Genomic DNA, 24,921 nt, shown 5'->3' on the forward strand with positions numbered 1-24,921 from the left:
AGCTACTTAGTCTGAAATCAGCCTTGACTCCTCTCACTCAAATCCCATATTCAATTAATCATTACCTCATTCTAACTCTATCTTCAAAATATATCCAGAATCAAATAATCCAATAAGGTTTTACACCCACTCTTACGACTCCTACAAATGTGCCTGGATTACAGCAACAGTCTCCTCAGTGGTCCGACTATTTCCACCGGGATCTTGGGATCCTTCTCCACAAGCTATTCTCAACACAGCAGGCAGTGATCCCTTTAAGCCCTAAGGTATATCAAGTCCCATGGCCACTCAAAACTCTGCAATCATATCATATTGATATGGGGGTACATGTGATAATTTAATACATTCTTATAATTTATAAAGATCAAATCAGCATAATTGGGGTATGCATCATCTTTAACATCTGTTTTTCCTTTATGCTAGGATATTCAAATTATTCTCTTGTAACTGTTTTGAAACATGCAATAGACTCTTGGAAACTTGGTCACCCTACTAATCTATCAAACACTAGGTGTTACTTCTTCTATCAGACTGTATGTTTGTACCTTTTAATCTACTTTAAATAATTACGCTCCTCCCTCAGTACTCTGACCTCCTCACACTTGTTATTTCCCCATATGATGTACCGCCTGCTAGAACAGCACATTTCTTTGTTTACCATTCTTATGTTTGTGCCTCCTTTTAAATTCCTCTCTATTGAGCAGGCACTCAATAAAGAATACAGAATAACAGAAAAATATAAAGTCTTCCATCATTAAAGAATTATCTAATTTAGAAGCAGCAGCATGGAATATTGAAAAAAAAAAGCTGTAAATGAAGTGGTATCCCTGGTTTTTAGACCAGCCCATGTTTCTTACTAACTGTACGTATTCAAGGTCCAGGCATTTCCCAATTCTGGATCTTGAGTAAAGTAAAATATTTTGATTAGGTTATCTACAAGATCTCTTTGTTTTTAAACTGCTAATGGCTCTTCTATGATCTTGTTTAATAACATTCAGATACTTCCAAATCACTGTTATCTCATCATTGACAGCACGCATCATCACATTAATTTACTGAGTGCATCTGGATAATGGGTAGATTTCTGTCTTGGTAAAATGATTGCATTGTGGAATTCAAAGCCTCTGCAATGGTTCTTCAACAACTAAGAGAAGTTATTTTTCTGTTTGTAGACTTGTCCACCATTTTATGACAGAATAAAGAGTTACATCAATAAGCACACATATGACTGTCCATGTCAATGTCAATAGATGGCATTTTGCCAGAGAGGGAAGCTTTTTGACTCAAACCATCCAAGTCGCTCTATTTCTGACTGACAGGCAGATTGATGATTATCCTTTTCTGTTCTTCTAAATCCTGAGAATACAGGTATGATGGTAACAAATAAATCACACAGAGGAAAAACCACATGAACAAACCAAACCGAAATAAATAGTAGCACATACATAGCTTTGTCAGTAGGTACCTTGGAATTCCTGACCCTTTCCTGAAGCCTGTTATTGTAATCACAAGCTATCAAACTTGAAATCTAAGGAAATGAACTTTAATTTTTAAAATTGCCTAGTAATGATAGCTCATGCTTACATAGCGCTAAGCCAGAGACTATTCCAAACACTTTACGAACACTAACTAATTTGATCCTCACCAAAAGCCTATGAGAAAGGTACGGTTATTGTCACCATTTCACAGATGAGGAAATCAGGGCACAGATAGTACATAGAGTGCATACCATAACACAGCCAGAGACAGGGCTGGGACTTAAAGACAGACAGCCTGGTTCCAAAGTGTGTGCTCTTAATTACCATGCTACCATGAAATAAAATTCTTTGCAGCCTGAAATCTCTTTAACTCCAGGACATGAATTTTTTACATCATTTCAGGCTTTGCAAATTATATGTTGAAATGTCCAAAATCACGTCTCAACAGTTTGTAATAACTAAAGTCTATACTGAATTCTTCCATATTGAAATGCGCAGTGATTTAAGACATGGTTTCAGACTATTTTCTTCCTCCTCCACTCCCATAAGCAAATTATCCCCAGTGTAACTTTTATTCCATAAATATACAAATGAGATACCTACTTCATATAAAATACAGGTTGAGTATCCCTTATTCAAAAGGCTTGGGGCCAGAAGTGTTTTGGATTTTGGAATGTTTGCACTGCAGTTACCACTGAGCATCTTCAGTCTGAAAGTCCAAAATCTAAAATGCTCCAATGAGCGTTTCCATTGGACATCATGGTGGTGCTCAAAGAGTTTTGGATTTTTGGATCATTTCAGATTTCAAAGTTTCATATTTGGGATGCTCAATCTATACATTGTTTGGCATTATACAAGGCACAAAAATTAGTTAGCTATAACTCTAGGCCTTAGTCGGTCTAGTATGAGAAATAAGCAACTATCCAGATAAAACATACAAATCGAAATGTGATAAAGCACAAGCAATAGACTATGGGGAGTTGAAGGAGGCCCACGAGAAGAGGGGTCCCATCATCTAATTTGGAGAGGTGAGTCTTGAGGCCAAAGTAGGATTTGGGAGAAGAGAGATTGTTTGAAGAGCATGTTAATGGTAGAAAAAACAGAATGAGAAAAAAAGTGAAAGAGAAAAAACAATATTCAGGGTCAAGTTCTAGTTGGCTAAAACATGGTCCATAGGGATGAAGATTGGGAAGACAGTGGGAGTTAGGCAAGATAGGAAGTTTGGGGTTCTGCTGCAGAAGGGTCTTCAATATCATAAAAGACTTTATGAGATATGTGCTTTGTAAATATTGTGGTATGGTATCCTCAAGAAATGATAATAAAAGTAAATTGTGATTTATAAATAATAAGATTTCACAATAAATTTCAAAACAGATCCAATGAAGCCCATTGACTAATTTAATAGTTCTCACGTGTTCAAAAAACATATTCCTATTAGGTGCATGATCAAGGTCTAAAGATTTATAACTGGCCGGGCACGATGGCTCACGGCTGTAATCCCAGCGCATTGGGAGGCTGAGGCGGGCAGATCATCTGAGATCAGGAGTTCAAGACCAGCCTGGCCAACATGGTTGAAACCCTGTCTCTATTAAAAACACAAAAAAATTAGCCAGGCATGATGGCGCACATCTGTAGTCCCAGCACTCGGGAGGCTGAGGCAGGAGAATGGTTGAATCCAGGAAGTGGAGGTTGCAGTGAGCTGAGATCATGCCATTGCACTCCATCCTGAGTGACAGAGACTCGGTCTCAAAAAAAATAAAAAATAAAGAGAGAGATTTATTATTACCAGTCTACATATTATGAAAGGTGGAACAAATGAACAAATAAAACATCTGGCAATTACACTCAGCTCCTCTAAATCTGCCCTCTAAATCCAAGGACCATCAGAACCAAGTAGTTACTCTTCCTGTTCATTTGTCATTTGCCTCTCATCCTTGAACTCTGTTGATCCAGAACAGAGCAAGTTTGACATATAAGCAGAATATGTCACCAAAACGTATCACCAAAATGTATGCATTTCTTCAAGGAGAGAATCTCACTCAGAGAGATTTTATCCTTTATATAAATGTTTAATATAAATGTTTAACCTGATTAAAATTTGCTTTATAAACCCCCCAGAACTGTAAATCAGAAGTGTAGAAAAAAAGTTTTAATTAATATATGCTGATTGTAAAATGACCTGGTAGCTGAAAGCCTAGAAGAGATGAAAATATCAACATTTTCTGGCTCTATATGGTCTCTGGCAAGAAAGTTAACATCTTTGGGCTTGTTTCTTTGTGCTAAAATAAGGGATTTGGTTCAAAGTGTCTCTAAGGTGCCTTAACGCTCTGTAATTCTAATTTTGATTATGAAATAACCCAATATACATTTCAAATATACATAGGTCTGGGTTATTTAGTAAAAGGTCTAGAATTCCTAATATAACTCAATATGTCTTTTTTTTTTTTTTTTTGAGACGGAGTTTCGCTCGTTACCCAGGCTGGAGTGCAATGGCGTGATCTCGGCTCACTGCAACCTCCGCCTCCTGGGTTCAGGCAATTCTCCTGCCTCAGCCTCCTGAGTAGCTGGGATTACAGGCATGCGCCACCATGCCCAGCTAGTTTTTTGTATTAGTAGAGACGGGGTTTCACCATGTTGATCAGGATGGTCTCGATCTCTTGACCTCGTGATCCACCCGCCTCGGCCTCCCAAAGTGCTGGGATTACAGGCTTGAGCCACTGTGCCCGGTCCAATATGTCTTAATGAAAGAACAGGATTCAACAAAGTTGTAACATAACCCAACTATGTCCTAAAGACATCAGAGTATTCAACATTATGAAGATCTTACATTCAATAAATCTCTTAAAAATGACAGTAGTGACTAGTATTATAAACTATTAAAAGATTTCAATCCAAAATAGATAAAGAAGTTTCAAGGTGACAAATCATCAGCTATTCGGAAAACACAGCAATCTTGAAGAATAAATTTTGCAGAGATTTTGAGAATCCTTGCATTGATCCCACTGATTACATGTTTAGTTTACTAAATAGGCAGGGGCTACGCAAGTCACTGACTGTGTGTACCACAGGTTCCATAGTTCAGATCAATTAAGATTATAAGGATCATATTCATGCAAGACTGAAGTTACTGGTCAGAGGTTAATTTAGATGTCTCCCTGTTATCATGGAAGTAAAAAGATTTTAAAAAACCAAAGCAATTATTTCATATAATTTTTGTTTGTTTTTAATGTCAACTGAAGCCTTTACAGATTACCTGACATTGTTTTTTTTCTTCCTTTTGAAGAATCATAGGGGTAGCTTGATGAGAAAAACTGAAATTAAGCTTGCTTCAAAGATTATAGTGAAGAGATCAGAGTAGTAACCCTGAACTCTGCCACTAATCATTCTTAAGAATTGCTTTGTAGGCAATACTTAGCATCATGTAACAATCAATGGTTACTGATTCCTCTTGCTCCCAGAAGAGCAAGCAATTATGACCCAGGAAGCTCTACCAAGGGATTGAAAACAAATGCTAACAAGAGTTCAATTCTACTGTCCTTAGATCATTCCATTTATTTATGGAGCTTTTATTGCTGCGACACCAACATATTTCATAAAACAAATACTTCCTGCTACTTAGCAAAGGAAGGGGCAACACTGAAAGTCATCAGGCTAATCGTGGTCAAGACTGTGGTTAAGGTCTCACTCACTTTCTCCCCTTACCCATCCAGTGAGAAACCACAGGTCTGGGCCATTCGCTCCATAACCTTGGATGCTTTAGGACACTGGCTTCAGAGCAGGGTGGGAGAGAGAAGTGTGGAGCCATGTGCAGTGAGATCAGTGGAGAATAAGGAATAGATGGAGCATGAAATAACAGAGGAAAGACAAAAGTAACTGTGAACGGCAAGTATGAAAGAAATAAAGGGAGGGAAAAGGAAGGCAAATGGGGGAAATAAAATTATTTAACGTTATATACCAATGCAGGTAACGCAGTTAGGAACTGAAAGATATAGGGTCTTCTGCTTGCCTATGAATTAAGTTTTTTTCTAATGGCAATTATCACTGTCTTCAGTGTTGCTCTCACCTTTGTTCCAAATGTATATGCATATATGCACATTTAGTTTAATTTTAAATTATGAGCTTATACAATAAGATGAATTATGAATATGTTTAAATTTGATAATTACACACATATTAAATTGTGTACTAACTCTGGCTTCAAAGAGAGTTCATGAATTTCTCCTTTGGCTGAGACCACCACTTCAAGAAATGCAACTCAAACACTAAGTGTGTATCACTGAAAATCACAGTAAATCAAGTTCCATGTTTCTGATGAAAAATTGTAAATGCTTTACCTGAGGGAGTTTTCCGTTTTATTTCATCAAAGTTTTTTGGGTCCATTAGCTTATTTCCATTGTACAACCAGAGAACTTATACCAAGGTAAAATGTACTCTAGATTGTTATCAAATATTTTATGCTTAGAAGGGGCTGCCTCATTGCTCCAGTATTGATTTAGAGTTCAATTTCTGCAGCAAATGCATTATACTTGAGTTAATAACAATCAAAATGATTAAAGCATAGAGGTTCTCACATATTTCTAGTTCTGCTTTAAAGAATAAATAAAAATACATATATTACACCAACTACTATACATTTTTGTAAATGGCAAACTCTTAAAAATTATATAGGTCTGTTAGAAAAATCAGAAGGTGTACACCGAAAATACCAAAATCCCTTAACTGTGTATATCTAGAACAGCACTGGCTTTTTCTCTTTTTGTAGGATTGTGACCAATGATGCAGCTGAAGTTACTTACAACAAAATATCCAATATATACTTAAGGTCCAATTATTTTCTACTTCTAAAACAAGTTTTTGTTCTCTTTTACCGTACTAATTTTAGGCATAGGGTTAGAAGATTTTTTGTCCACCCCTCTTGAACCTATTAGTAAACAACCTGTTTGTTCAAATTGAAAAACATTTTAATCATTGTCAAATACTTTTCCCCTTTATTTAGAATATTATATGTGTGAATTATATATATGTATATATACATACATAGATACACATGTATGTATTACACTCAAAAAAATTCTACATTTGATTTGGCTCATATAAAATAATTTGATGTATATTATTTCCATGTTTTTTGTCAAAGGCTGAAAACAACTCATAGATGTTAATTTCTATCTTTTGAGATCAGGAGATCCCAGTTTGGAACAACGAAAAGAGTAAGGTAAACATAATCTTAGGATTCATGATACTTCTAGCCAGGTTCTTCCCTTGCACCACATCTAAACCGTATAGATTATTTTCATTGTCCCAATCTTTCCAAAGAGAGCACTTCCAACACAATTTTATATACTATGCAGCCTTTTCTTCTCTTAAAAGTAACTCCTTATCACTTTCCCTATAACGAAGTCCCTCATGCAGTGATTTTTGGACATTACTCAAAAAGTAATAACCTATGTAACTCAAAAAGAAATAATCGCCGGGCGTGGTGGCTCACGCCTGTAATCCCAGCACTTTGGGAGGCCGAGGCGGGTGGATCACGAGGTCAAGAGATCGAGACCATCCTGGTCAACATGGTGAAACCCCGTCTCTACTAAAAATACAAAAAATTAGCTGGGCATGGTGGTGCGTGCCTGTAATCCCAGCTACTCAGGAGGCTGAGGCAGGAGAATTGCCTGAACCCAGGAGGCGGCGGTTGCGGTGAGCCGAGATCACGCCACTGCACTCCAACCTGGGTAACAAGGGCGAAACTCTGTCTCGAAAAAAAAAATAATAATAATAATCTATGTACCAATTTTTATGAGAGAAAAATTACTTTTTTTATGACACTGGGCTCAAGAAATTAATAAAGTCCTACATAACATTTTAAGTCATAACAAATTAATTCATCAGTAAAAGCCCCCTACAATTTATTTCTAGAAATGTCAGCACTTGTGAATATATGCATATATAAACCCTGATAGAAAGGGCAAAGAAGGAAGTGAATATATTTTTAAACTCTTGTTTTCTTTAGGTAACCACTTCTGTCTTCATCACAATCTCTTGAGTTTTAGATATTAACATCCCCATTTGTTTGGATGTGAAAACTAAATTCTCAAGTGAAATGATTTCCTAGAAGTCACACAGCATGTAAGAGGTGGAGCTGGCATTTGATCTCGAGTTTCTAGTATAATTTCTGCTTTAGCATGATGTATCATCAACTCTTCGCTTACTTCAGTTGTTCAAAAGATTCCCCGAAAACTCCAAAACATATTCTCTAAACATTGTTACCAAACCACTATCAAGATAAAAGGAGAAAAAGAACAAAGTGAGGCAGGGAGTTAAAAGTAGAATGAGGGAGAAAATTGGTGCTGGTTTTGTATTTTTTATGTCTCAGGCCTAGGACTTGGTGTTTTCCAAAATCTCATATTTAAGCCCCTACAGCCCCAGGACATGTATATTATTATTATCACATATAAATGAGGAAACAGATTTAACACGATGGTCTAACTTGCTCAAGGCCATGAAGGGGGACCAGTAGGATTGAAATTCAAGTCTACCCACTGGAAAGCTAATAAGTATCCTAAGATGAAAAACTAAGAGAATCAGAGTTCTAAGACTTCAGGAGTAAATATAGTTAATAATCTGCTAGGAACATAAACCTCCCTCAACAGTGTCGCTGCTTGAATACTTTCAGTACTAAGGAACTAATTTCTTCCCAAATATGTAGCACATTTCAGTTGGGATAACTACGATCATTAAAAAATTCTCCCAAATATTATATTGCTGGGACATGGATGTCCAGCCTCTGGAGGGGTGTCTTACACATATCAACATCATAAAGGTAAAATTCTCTTCTCTATTTCTTTTCCTTCTTTTTTTGAGACATAGTCTTACTCTGTTGCGTAGGTTGGAGTGCCGTGCTGCGATGTCAGCTCACTATAATCTCTGTCTCCCAGATTCAATTGATTCTTTTGCCTTAGCCTCCTAAGTAGCTGGGATTACAGGTGTGCGCCACCATGCCTGGCTAATTTTTGTATTTTTATTTTATTATTATTATTATTTTTGAGACAAAGTCTCACTCTGTCGCCCAGGCTGGAGTGCAATGGTGTGATCTTGGCTCACTGCAACCGCCGCCTCCCAGGTTCAGGCAATTCTCCTGCCTCAGCCTCCTGAGTACCTGGGATTACAGGCGTGTGCCACCACACCCAGCTAATTTTTGTATTTTTAGTAGAGTCGAGGTTTCACCACATTGGTCAGGCTGGTCTTGAACTCCTGACCTTGTGATCCACCCGCCTTGGCCTCACAAAGTGCTGGGATTACAGGTGTGAGCCATCGCGCCTTGTAATTTTTGTATTTTTAGTAGAGACAGGGTTTCACTATGTTGGCCAGGCTGGTCTTGAACTAATGACCTCAGGCCTGCCCTGGTCCCCCAAAATGCTGGCATTTTAGGTGTAAGCCACCATGCCTGGCCAAAATTCTCTTCTCTAAAGAAGACATCTGCTATAGAATGATAAAAGTTTTACTAATTAGTTTTAAATGATAAATGAGAAAACCAAATTTTTTAAATTAGGATAACATATGCTACTTGAATATAAATGCTAAAAACAGTTTGGAGAAGAAAAGTAAGTGTGGCAATGGTAAGGATGACTTCAGTTTTAATCTCAGCACTGCCACTGATTGGTTGTAGTGACATTGGGCAAGTCACTTCACTTTTCCAGACCTGCCTTTTCTCACTTAGGAAGTGACACAAATAATATCTAAAAATCTTCAACATATAAAATTCTATGATTATAAGACATCAATTATATTACTGAGAAACACCCTTTGAATGGTTACACACACACACACACACACACACACACACACACACAGAGTGGATAAAATGTTGCTGGTTTTGTATTTCTTATGTCTCAGGCCTAGGACCTGGTGTTTTCCAAAATCTCATCTAATCCCTTACCAGCCCCAAGACATGTATATTATTATTATCACATATAAATGAAGAAATAGATTTAACATGATGGTCTAACTTTACTGCAGTAAAGATTGCAACCAGCTTTGAGATGATTAGGATTAACTTCACTCACTGCTAGTCAATTACTCTTCTTGTGAATGGTATATGAACTCATGTCTTTATTCAGTTTAAGAACTAAACAACTTAATGGTAGATTCTAGTCTTTGTCTGGACAGTGAAATGAAAAAAACCTTTGGGAATATTTTAATACTTTTGATGTTCTACAAGCCAAAACAATACATAAAAATATGACCAAAAGGTAGAAAGAAAAATATTTACAGCTACCAACTTTCTAGAATCTGAAAATAATCTTAGAATCTTTATGTATATGCTAGAAGAATTATGTATATATTTTTCATCTTAAGAGGATGCTCCTAAAGGGCTAGACAAATCATACTGTTCTAACTACGCCAAAGGTTTGATTAAATAGTGCCATATCATGAATCACCCCTGGCTACTCAGCCTGTTGGTGGCAGAGATAGGATTGCTGTCACTTAAAGGACATTGATGGGCAAGTGTTCAGTATTTGGTAGATGGAGAAGAGAAACATACTAAGAAAAGACAGGAGTGGAAGTCAAAAGGTGAATAACATGACGGCAAAGAGAATACATGCTGAATTAAGATAATATATGTATGAGAAAGCAAGACATATCTCAAATTGCATTATACAACCACATTCTTAAAATCCACTAGAATATAAGCTCCCTGAGGGCAGGCACTCTACTGTTTTCCACTGCCATATAACCAGTCTAGAAGAGAGCCTGGCACAGAGTAGGCACTTAACATATATTCACTGAATGGGGGGAAAAAGTAAATAACAGAAGAAAAACAAAGCATTGATATAGAGCAAAAGTTATAAAAGTGGAAACATGAGCATAAAAGCAGACAGAATGTAGTTTATGTTGTAGTAGAAAGCTCAATGGACTCTGTGGACAAGTTATATTCCTGGTTCTCAGGGGCATCTAAACAAGTCGTAACTTTTTATAGTTTGGTTTTTCAATCTATAAAATACCTCTTCCTTCATGCTTTAAAAGGATACTGTGAAGAGTTGTTAAAAGGAAGAGGGAAGGAATAAGAACACAGATGAATGGTTTGGAACATAATTTTCTGGAGTACAGAAATGCTGAGGTCCAAAAACAGAGAAACTGGCATCAAGCACACTAAAGAAAAAAAGAGGAAGAGATCAAGAAGAAGGCAAAAATTTGATTTAATTGTATCATTAAGAAACTGGTATACTGGTCATTGGCTAGACTGTTTTTTCTATGTTTGTAATATATGAAAGTACCATTCAGCATTAAAATGCAATAAATAAAGCTAAAGGTTAAATAAAGATTGTTGAAATTGTTTTGATATCTTAGGATGCAATGAAATTCTGATATATAAAGCTAAAATGGCATAATTATAAAAATGAAAAAGATTCAATATATAATTGGGAAGGTAGGAAGGAAAGGAGAGAAGAAGACCGAGTTGGATATCACAAAGGAATAGAGAGGAAAAAATAAAATGGGCTACGAAGAAAAGAGGTGAGCCATAGAGCCATCTCTTCTACATTAGGGAAGAACTCATCCTAAGCAACCTATGCTGTTTTCAGAAACAACTTGAACACTGTATGGATGATCAAATAATAAGGGAAAAGACCACCATGACTGAAAATTTAATAAGAGCAAAACATGAAGTCGAGAAGAAAATTTAATTTTAATAATATGCACTACACACACACCTAAACAGTGGCCCCATTTAAAGTACTTCCCTAATTCACAGTCAGATGCTACGTTAGTCTCTAGCTCCAACTCTCTACAACAAGGATACAATGATAGAAGAAAACAGTGGAGAGAGAGAGAGAGAGAGAGAGAGTGTGTGTGTGTGTGTGTAAATTCTGAGCAACAGAGACATTATTTTCTAATACTTTGGATTTTGCCACATTTTATAGAGTTTAGCAAATTTTAGTTAAAGAATTCACTAGGCATTTCTGAGCCTGGGTTTCTTCATTGGTAAATTTATAAAAGTATTCAGTTCCAATCAAAGATCTTTCAGTATCTTTCAGTTTTTAATATTTTAGGCTGTAAACGACTACAATTAAAGTGGGGAGAAGTTATTTGAAACCACTGTTCTGAAATACCTACAAACATAGTTACCAAGAACTGGAAGAAAGATCCATTAGAATTTAAATGAATGGAACTTTTAAACAGAAGGAAAGAAATCCCATGGTATATTCAATTCATCATGTTGATCTTTTGCAAATGGTTACTGATTCTTATTGTCATTGCGGTAACAATGGTTTGTCATACAACTCCTTAATAAGACTTAAGACAAAGCAAAACAAAGTTGGCCCAAGATGAAAATACCAACACATTCTTGCATCCAAGAATCTGTTGTCAAGCAGGGAGGATCTCACATCCAGAAAACATTTTCTTTCAAGATGGTTCACTGTTTCCTGGCTGAGATTTAATTAATCAATTAATCAGCTCTTTTTATGATAATCTATGTTTGCAATCTCCCAACAGTCAGGGTAGAAAAAATTTTAAAGCCTAGGCAAAGAAAACAAATGAATGGTGCAAGTATTATGTGACTCACTGAAAAGCAAAAACTTAATTAGTGTCATGACAATATAATCATGGTGGTAGTGGGAAACCATTAGCCATATTTAGAAATACTTAAGAATAAAAAATATATACTTATATATTTTCATTCCAGTTCTGCCTTGGACTTCTTAAGACCTACATGAATTCATGGATTAATATCATGAAAATATGAAATTATATTACTTTATGAAAGAAATACCCATTTTAGAAAATCCGACATAGCCACTATACTTAAAGGCAATTTAAAATGTCATATTTTGCCTTTTATTATAATAAAGATAAAGAATGTTGTAATTTGACAAGAGTCAGTGAGGGAGTAATTCTAGTATTTATAAAATAAAACTCTAATACTAGTAGGTAGATTGGTTTGAGGAGCAACGCTGCAGACACAATTACTGGGATTGTCTCTCTTTCACTCTCTCAGGCTCCAGAATAAAGAAGAATCAATTAGCCCTCAACAGTCTATGACCTTGAAGGCTACAGCTCTGTGCATAATGTGCTGAATATGCTGAGACAGAAAAAAAAAAAAAAAAACGGAAAAGGGAGAATAAAGTCCTAAAATCACTGAAGAGCATGTTTCACATATGATAATGTCATTTTCAAATATAAGCCATGACAGCTTAGTTTATGTCAAAAACATGCATGGTAAAAGGAACGTCCCAGTTCTTTCTGTGACTAAACAATACTTTCTTAGTTGAAAAATGCAATCCCTTTGTAAGCTTTTTTTTTCCTTTTCATTAATTAATGGTTACAATCTTTTTAAACAACAACAAAAACCACCACTCACAAGTCTTTAAAAACAAAGCTGTCTGAACCAATCCCTTTCAAACACTACTTTCCTCCCACCGCCCCCGCCACCCGCCGCCACCAAAAAAAAGTAGGCTCACAATTTTGGGGATACTAGACTTGATTTTTTTAAAGGACTAGTCCAAAAAATTAAGAGTTTCCCTATAGGTTGTAAAGTGTTAACCAACTAACTGTCCGCTAACTTTTCAGGAGAAAACTACTTCCCAGACTGCTTCTCTAGGCTTATCTCCGATGCATTTCAAAACATTGCAGCTGTGCATCTGGTCAAACTGGCCACAAAGATGCTTTTAGGCAGCAGTAAATCTTTCCCACTTATTGCAAATGCTACAATATCAATGCCCTGGCTTAGGGAAAAGAAACTGAGGTGGAATAAGTAATCTACTAAAACACTTAGTAGAAAAATTTACCTTGCAAAATAATTTCTCAAAACTTCACAACATACTTTCTGACATGGTCTTAGATCAGGAAAATGTGCTGGATGTTTCTTTGTTTGCCTGATTTCCTCAGAGAACAAAATTATAGAATTTAGTTGAAGTGTTTTTCAAAGGGAATTTTTTTCTTTTGCTGGTCAATGGAACCTGTTCGAGTAGGAGTAGGTTTCAATGAAAGACTTAAGTTTAAAATGATCAAGTAACCTTGTCCTCCTCGTGAATTTCACTTCTCTTTGCAGGAACTGTACTTGCTTTTTATAGCTTGTCATTTCATCTGGGTATTATTTCCCGGTCACTTTGCCAGGTGGGAAGAGGCAGCAAAGGCACGGTGTCTGTCAGACCTTTAATGATGCTTCAGGGATTTGATAAAGATACAAAGCGGTGTCTACATGAAGGAGGTTCTCCCTGACTGCACCTAGAAAACAAGCCTCTTTTTTTTTTTTTTTAAATCTTTGCCACTGAATCTGCTGCAAGTGAAATGATTGGGAATCACAAGCACAAATCAAATTTTTCTCTATTTCTATAGCATGCTGCACTACTTCATACTGAACGTGATGTCTGGAAAAGGTATTCTTTATTCTTCATTATTGTCCAGAGGAGAAACATAAGGGGCATTTCATCAGAGAAATTGTCAACTCTCTTTTAACTCTAAGAGCTTTCATGCAAGTTATTAAGAAACAAATTTTCTGATATTGTACTTTTTTATTAAGTAAATATTCATCATAGTAAAAAGTGATAGGAGACAGAGACAACAAAAATAAACTAGAAACATTTATAAAAGGCTATAGAAAACTCCCCCCTCCTATATTGATGTTTAGAACAGTCATGCTTTCATTCCTGTCAACTTTCCACTCTAAAGCTATTGCAATTACCCAATGCAAACAGGAATGTATTGTTTTTAAGAGCGTGGGCTCTCTACACATCACACGTTATTAAACCAGGCTGCTGCAATCTGCCAGCCTAAGATGACACATGTCTAAAAAAAAAAAAAAAAGGAAAAAAAGAGGAAGTACCTCACTAATGGATCTTGTACTTTTTAATGACTGCCAAGGAAGCTACTTAAACATTTGATTACAGAGGACAAAACTAATTTGGGAAAATCCTTCATGCAGAATCCTACTGTGTCCTGAACAAAATAAATCTGCCACTAATCAGTGGTCACTAATCGAAAATGCAATCTGGGCAGGACAGCAGTCCTGCTAGTGAGAGGCGAGCAGCATAAATGTCTTAAGACTTGCTGTAATCTCAGAAAGAACCAATTAAGCTACAAGAGTAGGGAGAAGTGGTTAGCGAACAGGAAGAAGAGAGAAAGACGAGGCAGCTTGGGGTCACTGTGAAGTAGAGGGTAACGTAAAGGTGATAGGAAATCTGTGATGGGGAAGAGAAAGACACAAAATAACACTCACTGGTGTATGAAAATCACATTTCTATAAGACATAAAAGAAGACCTGACGTTTTCATTTTAAAATGTGTTAGAAATAAATTGAATTTAACTTAAATTCAAGCATGACTTGCAGATGCTGAAGTTTTGCATTGCCGGGACCAGACTCAACAATGTGACTAGAGACAGCCGCTGTTACAGCACTGGTTCAGAACTAGAGTTTGCAAGATCATTTTACTCAACCCTTCAAGGCCATCCCAAGCATCTCAAACACCTACTTTGCTTAACCAACACCAGGCAACTAAAATGCAAGAAGAAAGGGAAACAGCCTCTAGAGAACACCTTTTGGGATCTCAAACCCACCCCTTTCCTTTATTCATCATCATAATCACCATCATCATCATTTCTCTCTCTCTCTCTCTCTCTCTACTTACAAAGTTTAGGAGCAGTTTGGAGATTAGTTTCTGTTGTTTGTGGCTGAGTTGCTGACTTGGGTGTTCTCACCTCTGGGTTCCGGGTGGGTGCAGGGAAGGATGGTGCAGTGGATGGCAAGAAAGAAAAGGCAAAAATACGATTCTTCGGTGTTGATGCCACTGACGGTTCAGAGGAGACAACAGCCTTGTCAATTTGCACTGTAACTTGAACCTTACTTTCAGATTGAGCCCTAGAGACAGGTGAAGTATATGCCTCAGACGACACCCACACAGCTGAGGCAGCAGTTGGGTCCAGAGAAATAATAGGGTCCTGGCCTAACCCCCCAGGGTCAAGGTGAGTAGGAGAGTCATACTCAAAGATCTTGTCCACAAATACCCACTTGAGGCCGGCGATGCAGAGGCAGAGGCTGACCAGGCAAGCCAGGATGGGGACAATGCAGATTTTCTCTGAGTTGAGGCAACCTCTTAGGCGCTCAGCTTCCAGGCACACACAGCAGGGCACAGCCAGGCCCACGAGTCCAGGGGTTCTCCCATCTTCAGTCTGGGGTTCTGGCATGTCTTCTGCTGCCGGAAGCCCATCAAGAGATGGGTCTGCACTCAGCTGAGTGGAGGGGCTGGAGGGGCTGGAGGACCTCTCGGCGGCGACCTCAGACATGTCTGGGGAATAAATCTCCATCGGCTCACCTCCAGAAGAAGGCCTGGCCGCTCTCACGGTCCATTACCACGCAGAGGCCCCCCCAACCAAATGATACAGCATCTTACAGGGGGAAATCGATAAACTGTCCAAGTCCAAGGCCATTATCAAAATCAAGAAGAGTTCGGGAAGATGCAACGGGGGAAGAAAAGCTCCTAGCAACTACAAAATCAAAGTATATCTTAATAATTCTCTAAGCTGCTGTTTCTGAACCACTTTTCGAGTTCTCTTAAACGCTTCTCCAAACCATCCCGGGCTGGTCAAGAGGACAGGGACCAAAATAGATCGACGGAGCTGCCCGCTGGTGAGTTAAGTAAACCAGTAGCCCAAACTGAAAGGCATGTTTCTCACCTCGAGCATCTGAAGCTGGTGTCTGCTCAGATGAAGAAAACAACTGTCATGCAGGAGAAGTAAGAGCAGGAGGAGGACCAGCGGCGGCGGCGGCGGCGGCAGCAGCGGCGGCGGCAGGAGAGGCAGCAGTGACAATAGCAACAGCATCCTGTTGTGTTAACGCTACGACGGCTGAAAGGGGCTGAATCATTACAGAGCAGCAGGTGCCTGCCCTCGGAGCATCACTGCAAACACCGAGGGCTGGGGAGGCAAGAGTGCGGCCAGGAGGGGCGGTCACTCCCTTCCCCGCCCTGCCTCCACCCACCCCCGGCTACTCCTCTTTGTCCTTCTTGAGTGCTCATTCACTTTCTTCCTCTGCGGCTTTTCTCTGCTTCAGTCTCTTTCTCTTTCTTTCCCCTCTTCATCCAAGCCCGTCCTCTCTCTCTCCTCTCTCTTTCCTCCTCCTCTCCCAACCCCCACTCTTCACTCTCTATCCACACTCTAGAGCTGCAGGCTGGTCTGAGTAAAATCAGTATCCCCAGCCGCACAGGACCGCCACTGACTTCCTATTTTATCCAATTAGAAGGAATAAAGGCCATCAAATCAAAGAGAGGCAGGCAGGCATCAGTTAAGCCTAGTCCCCATGGCCCCCACCCGTTTTCCTCTCTTTTTCTTTCTTTCTCTACAAAAGTGGTCCCAGTCTTCTTCCACCCCCACCTTGCCGGCTTTCAGACTCTTTCCTTCACCCACTGTTGGGTCAGAAAAAGCCAGCGATCGATGCTAGCAATCTAACAAAGCTGGGATAGGGAGGGGGGTGGGGGGGTGTAGGTGGGACCTTCTGGGTTGGACCTGAGGCTTGGCGAAGTCTGATATCTGATTCCTCCCTTGAGAGGTAAGCTTTTCAACAGCAATTTCTTCCTGCCTGCTGCTGAGAGATAGCATTCCTTCCCTAGCCCTCTAATAAGTTTTGTTCACTAAGAGGACTGTTATTACCTGATTTTCAACCAACAGTTCAAACATTTTTTTTTCCTAACCATGGACAGCTCTGCCTTTAAGCCCTTTTTGCAATGACTATGTAAGACTTTGTCATGCCCAGGCAGAAATGCTGAGTACGTCTGGAGGGAGTGCTAGGGGAGGGGGTGGCAGCCCATATATCCTCTGCTGGGGTTCCCTTTGAATTTCCATTTCTTCTGTCTCACCCAAAGCAGACTAGACTAATGTCAAGCTAACTGATGTCAAGCTAATAGAAAGCACCGGTAAGTAACAGAGTTACGATGCGAGCAAAGCTACCACTTCATTTTTAGATTAGCCTTTCATGGTGACTCCACACTGCAGAGGTTTGAATTCCCTGGCACTGTAATACATACCACATGTCCTCAACTATCACCGCACTGCAAGTACTAAGAAGAGTTTTCTATGAGAGCATGCCTTCTGGGTTAGGTTTCAGGAGCTTTACCTTCCAGATAGTTTCAATGCTGACTTTTTTATGTCTTTTAAAACAACAGTCATTAAACACCAGAAGAAATGCACTGTCCTTAATAGAGACCACAGGCTTCCCCAAGCACTCTGCTGCTTGTCACTGCACACAATATGCATCTGAACCTGAAATCCACACTTACTGTGACTGCACATCTAAACGGTTTCCAAGGAACCATTTTGTTCACCTATATCAATAGCAGTCTTTAAAACTCTCTCTAAATCTATACTACAGAGCCATCATATGCGTCCCTGAAGCAGTAAAATTTAGAACTCAAGTCCCAGGAAAATCCACTTTAAGCACATTATATTTTGTAGGGCACAATCTCCGCTGCTTTGAAGTATATTTCAGCTGTAAATGGCAGGAGATAAGAATATTATCACTTCTTCCTTTAAGATGAAATTAGTCCATAATTATAAATGATTTAAAGGGTTTTAACATCTTAAACTGTGTTTGCAGTACTATCACTAACAACAAAAGCCTGCACCAATTTGCATAATTGTAACCATGACTATGACAAGTTTATAGGCAACATGAGTTATCCTTAAGTTCAGCTCTCTATAATCTGCATTTACATACCAGTAAATGGTGTTTTAAAATAATTCCTGTGTTTATCTTCTAGGCTTATTTGATTTTAAAGCAGTGAGAACTCTCTTACAAAGATTCTAGCAAAGGATATACAATTTCACAGTGTAGAAAATGTCTGTAGAAGCATTTAAAGTACTCAAACTGAAAGATAGTAAGATCTCAACCATCAATATTCATGTAAATATTCAAAAACAATACCAGCAGGGGTTTAGGCTAAACCAGGGTAATTTATAATTCCTTCCAAAAGCACCCAGTTGAAATATATGGCACTGAAGTCCTCAGTTTTGACCCAAACCAAAAATATTATACTCAATACACTGGCATTTCATCCAAGGCCAAGGTCAGCTAAATTTCAAAGACCAAAATGGGGTTCATGTGGCCCCAAGTCAGGCAGATATGAGAAAATACCAAGAATGATAATCCACAGTTTAGAAAAGTGGTCTTTATGTTGCACCAATAGCAATTATTCACCTTACCTCAATCATTAAGAGCAAACATATTCAGCAGACAAAAACAAAAAAAATGTTACTGGGCATTGTTATAGCGGTTACACTGAAAATGTCCAACACTTGTAAAGAAAACCAACATTTTTACACAAAGACTAGGAAAAAACATGAGAGAGAGAATCCTATGGACTGCCACAAGTACTCTTTCCCTTGGACTACATAAACCAGACTTTGGGATGCGTCTGTTTTCCACCTGGAAAAGGATTCCAGGAAATCTGTGGCACCCTGGTGCTGAGATTAGTCTGCAGACAGCCAGCTTCCTATAAAATTGTGGGTTTTTTTCCCACCAAATTAAAAAATGAATGTAACTGGGGAAAGAGAGAAGGATGGGAGGTAAAGAATAAAAAGAATTCTCCATTCATTCCACCTTGGGACTAGAACCCAGAAGTTGCCTTTCTCCCTTTATCAAATCCTCTATAGCAATAAAAGAGTGAGAAAGGAAAATGTGAATGGGCTTAGAGGTCAGAATTTCCTTTGGATAAAACCTGTGTTTTTGTAGGAAGACCTGCAAGGATATATCATTTTAACCCTTTAAGCTCCACCCCAATAAAGCCCAGGAACACCCCCATTTCCATGTCCTCTTAGAAAAATGAACTAGACAATTTTTTACTACCTTTTAAAACCTTTTATTACCATCTCCCTCATGACAATAAAAGCTGCCTTCATGAGTTCCACCTAGGTTTTAGGCATTCTGCTAGGTTCATAACATACACTAGTTCTGATCTTCACTAATCCCATACAGTTCGTATTTATCTTAAAATTTTTAAAAACTTTCATTGGCCCAGGCAGCTTAGGTAATTTTGCGATGGACATATAGCTATTAAATAATAGGGCCAAGATTTGAATAAGTTCTGATTCATCCTATTTCTGCTGAAAAATACTGCATTTGTTTTTTCATCAAAAACGTACATTTGATTACATTATTGATTAGGTATCACTTCAAGGAGAGACTATGTGAACCAGAATACATAACAATGAAATAGGAATTAATACCTTAATATAATTTGTAAACAGACTTAAAAGGATCTAGTTTCCAAAATAAGACTTCTAAAATTTTGCCTAACAATTTTTAGAAGTTATAAAAATTAAGCATAGTCCATTTAAATATTATCTATTTATCATTTAAATCAAATGAGCTCTTCCATGGTCTTATTCCAGGGCTTTTTTGGGAAGCTATTTCAGTTATGTATTGCTGTGAAACAAACCGCCCTGAAATAGCTTTAAACCACCACCATTTTAATCTGTAGGCTTACTGGGTTCAGCTGAGTGGTTCTTCTGCTCCATTTGATGTCAGCTGGTGCTGAAGGTGAGGAGAAACTGGGTGGAAACATTCAAGATGGCTCCTACACATGATGACTGGCAGCTGCTGCTAGATGCCAGCTGGCACTGTGAAATGGTGCACCAACCTGTGGTCTCTCCTTGTGGCTTGAGCTTCCCACAGCATGGTGGCCAGTTTCTGAGAGAAAGCACCCAGAGAGGAAGAAAATCCAAGCTGCCAGTTCTCTTAAAAGACTGTGCCTGGAAGCAGCACAGACTATTTCCACTGCATCCCATTGGTTTAAATGGGATGCAGCCCAGACTCAAGAACAGAGGAAATAAATTTTGAGGCAGAAAGTGGCAAAGAATTTGCAGCTGCAATTAATCTGCTGCAGAGGATAAAGAAGTAAATGCTAGCACACCAACCTGGATCAAGAAGAGACACAGTAATATAGAATAGGATTTGGCAGAATAAAGTAAAATATACTTGCATTTCTGATCCACTTTCATAATATTTCAGCTTCCTTCTAAGCTGGCTTCAATGAAGAAAAAAAATCCCATAATTTCATCAAATAAAAAATACGAAAATTCCACTGCTACTTCAATTTAAGCAAGGCTATGTTGTTCTGCTTTACTTTTATTTACTTTATTATCAGAAGACTGTACGGTAGCTTCAACAGATGAAAGGGAATGATAAATGCCATTTTGCTTCTGACCATATTACTCACTTATTTTCTCTTTGACACTTTTTCCTGTATCTTGGTGATATGACTCTAAAAATATTATCTCTGAAAAAGTTTATCCTTGCTCCTAAGTTTTTTGGCTGGCAAAAGAGTAGAATTTATTTCATGGTATCTAAGAAAGAATAAATGATGACAGTGGTCATTTCATTTGGGGAGATCACTACATATAAATGACAATTATTTATTTTTTTATTTGCTGATGAATTATGAAATCATAATTTTCACAAGAAAGCTCCAGGCCCTAAAGTTAAACTTAAAAAACTTGCAGCTTCTCTGGAGGATAAGGTACACCAATGCATCTGTTGGCTTCTTCCACCTATCCAAAAGACATGCCCTCAGCTAAGTCTCAGCTCCTTGATGGAGCCCTTCCCATTTTTCCAAATCATAAACCCAGCGTTTCTTAACTGTACCATTTATTGGAGGCACATTTTCACAGTCATATGTCATCATTTAATTATATCATGTATACAGAGCTAAAGAATGCAATGTATTTGAAGGCAAAGATTATTAGTATCTGTCCCAAACTTAGAGCTGTGCTATCCATTCAGTACATACATTTTGTTTGGTTTTACTTTTAATTGGGATTGCGTTACACAGATTACGGTGTCTCTAATAAATAAGCAGGCCTTATTCATATCCATCTATCTAAAATACCCTCCATTTTTTTCAAGTCTTTTCATGTCCTGGTCAGACACTTCCTTATCAAATTTCTCTGTTCCAAAATATGCCTTGAATGAATTTAGCCTGATTTAGCGAAACTCAACTACCACAGATCCTATCAATGGATGGAAAGTTTGGAATATGCCAATATTTAACTTTTTCTTGCCACTCCTCTCTATCCAGCTACACAGAAAAGTTCTGAGAGCAAACCAAATCCATGTGCTGTTGATGTTCTTCCACATTATTTATGATGCAAAATGGGCGAGATGAATGAAACTCATTTTACCTTACTGGGCATGCCTTTTCTGCCCACTTTAAAGGTGAGTCAAGACTGATTATTCTCACCCAGTGAAAATGTTCTCAGAGCAGAGAATTTGACTTAATTTTAATATTACTTTGTGAGATGCTGTATCAAGTGCTTAATATTGACTGTGCTCTGTGTTCTCATTCTGTAACATGATGAGCAATTTTCTCTGGTGCATTTTGTTCTTTATGAGTTTACATCCTTTATAACCGAAGATAAAATAAATGATCTCAAAGATGAGGATGTTAGAATTTTACATGGAAAGATACTTCAATTACATATATTAGTTATAGTAAGTTTGCTTTACTTTGGGAGAACCTATTAATTTCTCAGCCCCCATAAGTAAAATCATTAGTTTTCGACAAATACAGTTTATTGATCATTATACAAGCTGCTCTTCTTTTAAAATTCCTCTGGAGAAGTTCTGGAACTAGATGGAAGGGATGGTTACACAACACTGCAATCAATGCAACTGAGTTGTTGACTTTCAAATGGTGAATTTTGCTGTGTGAATTTCAGCTCAATGAAAAATCAGACTTTGTTATGTGTAGGGTGCCCTCTCTTCTAGAAAGTGTCAACAGGCAAGGTGGCAATGAATCTCAGGCAATTATTAACTATGAACTCTGAACTTACATTAATATTTATATATATATATATGTATATGTATATTTATGTATATATTTAGAGACAAGGTTTCACTCTGTCTCCTAGGCTGGAGTGCAGTGGCACAATCATAGTCACTGCAGCCTTGATGTACTGGGCTCAAGTGATCCTCCCACCTTAGCCTCTCAAGTAGCTGAGACTACAGGTGGACACCACCATGCCTGGCTAATTATTTTAAATTATTATTATTATTTTGTAGAAGTAGAGTCTCATTTTCTTACCCAGGCTGGAGTGCAATGATGCCATCATAACTCACCATGACCTCAAACTCCTGGCCTCAACAATCCTCCCACCTAAGCCTCCCAAAGTGCTGGTATTACAGGAGTGAGCCATGATGCCTGCTAACACATGTATTTTAAATAGGGAAACAGGATGGCGCTGAACAGTGAAAAATAATATTTTAGTATATAAAACAGGATAGAAAGATAAGCCTTTGCTCATGTTCTCATAAGCCTTTTGAATTCAGACTCTCAATGTCATATCCATTTATCGTGTTTTTTGTGTGGATGTGCTTCTGAGATCTTTGGGATGAAGTATGCCACTGGAATGTGCCAAGGATGAGGGGCAAGTGGCAGTCTTCCTGTATTATCTGTGTTTTCTTATTAAATGTGTCATAAACTCAACACCACAATGTCAGCTCCATAAGGGCACACACTTGTGTCTGTGTCCACTGCTATTCCCCCAGTACCGACAGCATGCCTGGCACACAGCAGACATTTGTTAAACAAATGCATCCAGTGAAAATGACACAGAAGAAGGATGAATAAACTATGGGAAAACATCTTTGAGACATGGGTTTTACCAGTGTGAGTAAATGCAAATAATGTTAAATTACTATGTATATTTGTATTGTGTGTGTGTGTGTGTGTGTGTGTGTATGACAAAAAGAAGAAAAAACAAAAGAAACATTATCTTTATATTGACTAATCTGAGGTTATGTGGATAAATGGCCATTCATAACATTTATAGAGCCAATATATGTTGGCTTAGGTACCTTGAGTAAATATCTTTGCTGTGTCTTATTAATATTCACTATTACAGTTAAGTTCAGGGCATGGAGCAGCACAGCTCAGAGACAGTTTCTGTTGTTTGTTTTTCACTCTTCTGGCAAATGTAACAAAAATGCAAGATATAATTTTCCTTTTATGCACATATCCATGTGCAATCTTATTTAACAAAAATGATAATGGATGTATTTTAATGCAGTAAGTTTTAGCTAAAAACAAGGAAGAAATACCTTGATAACCAATGTCAGCTTAATACAAATTCAGCAAAGTTTTAAAAATGGGAGCCATTGAACTTGACTTATACTTAAGCACTAGCTATTTGTTTTAAAGTTCAGTTTAAAACTGAACTTGACAGCCAATTCTACAAACTGGTCCCCCAATCAACCCAGAAATGTAGTTAGTTAGTATATAGCACAGCATATCACTTACAGCAAATGCTCTAGAAATATGTGTTAATTTGATTTTTAAATCTCTTGCTTAAAATAGAGAGAAACGGTTGAGCATGAGATTATACACATGTGAAGGCAGTTATGAATTACTCATAAGAGAGTACTAGCTATTCAAGAGACTGAAACTTCATATAAGCCCATGTATAAATATACTTGCACAACATACCCAGAAAAAGAAAGCTTGAGGAAAGGGATTACCTGAAGTCTTCTACTTTTAAACATGGTTCAGATTTATTTTCTCTTTTATTTATTTTCTTTTGAGATGGAGTCTCACTCTGTCACTTAGGCTGGAGTGCAGTGACACAATCTTGGCTCCCTGCAATCCCTGCCTCCCAGGTTACAGCGCCTCAGCTTCCTGGATAGCTTGGATTATGGGCATGCACCACCACGACTGGCTAATTTTTCTATTTTTAGTAAAGACGGAGTTTCACCATGTTGGCCAGGATGGTGTCAAACTCCTGACCTCAGATGATCCTCCTGCAGTGGCCTTCCAAAACGCTAGGATTATAGGCATGAGCCATGTTGCCCGGCCAGTTCAAATTTCTAAATCTGAAAAGACCTCAGCCAGAGAAAACATCTTACAATATATATTTTCCTTAGAGTACACACAGTTTTTTTTCTCCCTGTTGCTGATCAAAATAAAAATATAAAGTTGCACCAAAGGGAAGAAAAAGGAGAAATAAAAATATGTGTGGTTTCCAGAACTGATTCGGCCTTCCTAGTGAGCCACCTAAGTGTCAGGAAACACTACTATAAGGTCATAACCCTTATAATGCTCATGGAAGCAGAAGTATCCCATCTAAAATGAAGTGCCAGTCTCATATTTTCTGCTGCTTTTCAGCCTAAGGGGTGGAAACCTTTTCTGCACTGTTACAATTTATATAACTTAAACAGATATGAATTTGAAAGTTATAAAAATATCTTATGATTTGACCTCCAGCTCAAATGTTTCTATCATAAACCACCCAATAGGTTGCTAGAGTCAGACTTGTTTAAGAAAGACTTGTTTCTTTTTTCTTTGACATGGTAGCTCCTGCCTGTCATCCCAGCTACTAGGGAGGACGAGGCAGGAGGATTGCTTGAGGTTAGGAGTTCGAGACAAGCCTGGGCAACATAGGGAGACTATATCTCTAAAACACAGGGAAA

The 24,921-nt window shown here is 38.0% G+C and overlaps 2 protein-coding genes across 8 annotated transcripts in view; both read right to left on the reverse strand.

Annotated features, from left to right (window-relative positions):
* Positions 1 to 24,921, reverse strand: part of NRG1 (neuregulin 1) — a 1,119,143-nt gene that overhangs the window by 104,621 nt on the left and 989,601 nt on the right. For 2 of the 7 annotated variants that reach the window (XM_012476010.3, XM_012476011.2), the window contains exon 1: positions 15,098 to 16,035. The exons of 4 other annotated variants lie outside the window; for them this stretch is intronic. In XM_012476010.3, the coding sequence (XP_012331433.1) occupies positions 15,098 to 15,773 (676 nt within the window). In that variant the 5' untranslated portion in view covers positions 15,774 to 16,035. Of the gene's footprint in view, positions 1 to 15,097; positions 16,037 to 24,921 lie in introns of those variants that run through there. One more of the 7 variants, XM_012476016.3, reaches the window with a different exon arrangement.
* Positions 16,101 to 16,580, reverse strand: LOC135271480 (uncharacterized). The gene has a single exon (XM_064368897.1). It carries the CDS (start codon positions 16,287 to 16,289, stop codon positions 16,101 to 16,103), a length of 189 nt encoding a protein of 62 aa, XP_064224967.1. The 5' UTR covers positions 16,290 to 16,580.

This window comes from Aotus nancymaae, unplaced genomic scaffold (assembly GCF_030222135.1).
Source record: "Aotus nancymaae isolate 86718 unplaced genomic scaffold, 86718_ANA_hifiasm-v0.15.2.pri h1tg000079l, whole genome shotgun sequence".
Taxonomy (NCBI): domain Eukaryota; kingdom Metazoa; phylum Chordata; class Mammalia; order Primates; family Aotidae; genus Aotus; species Aotus nancymaae.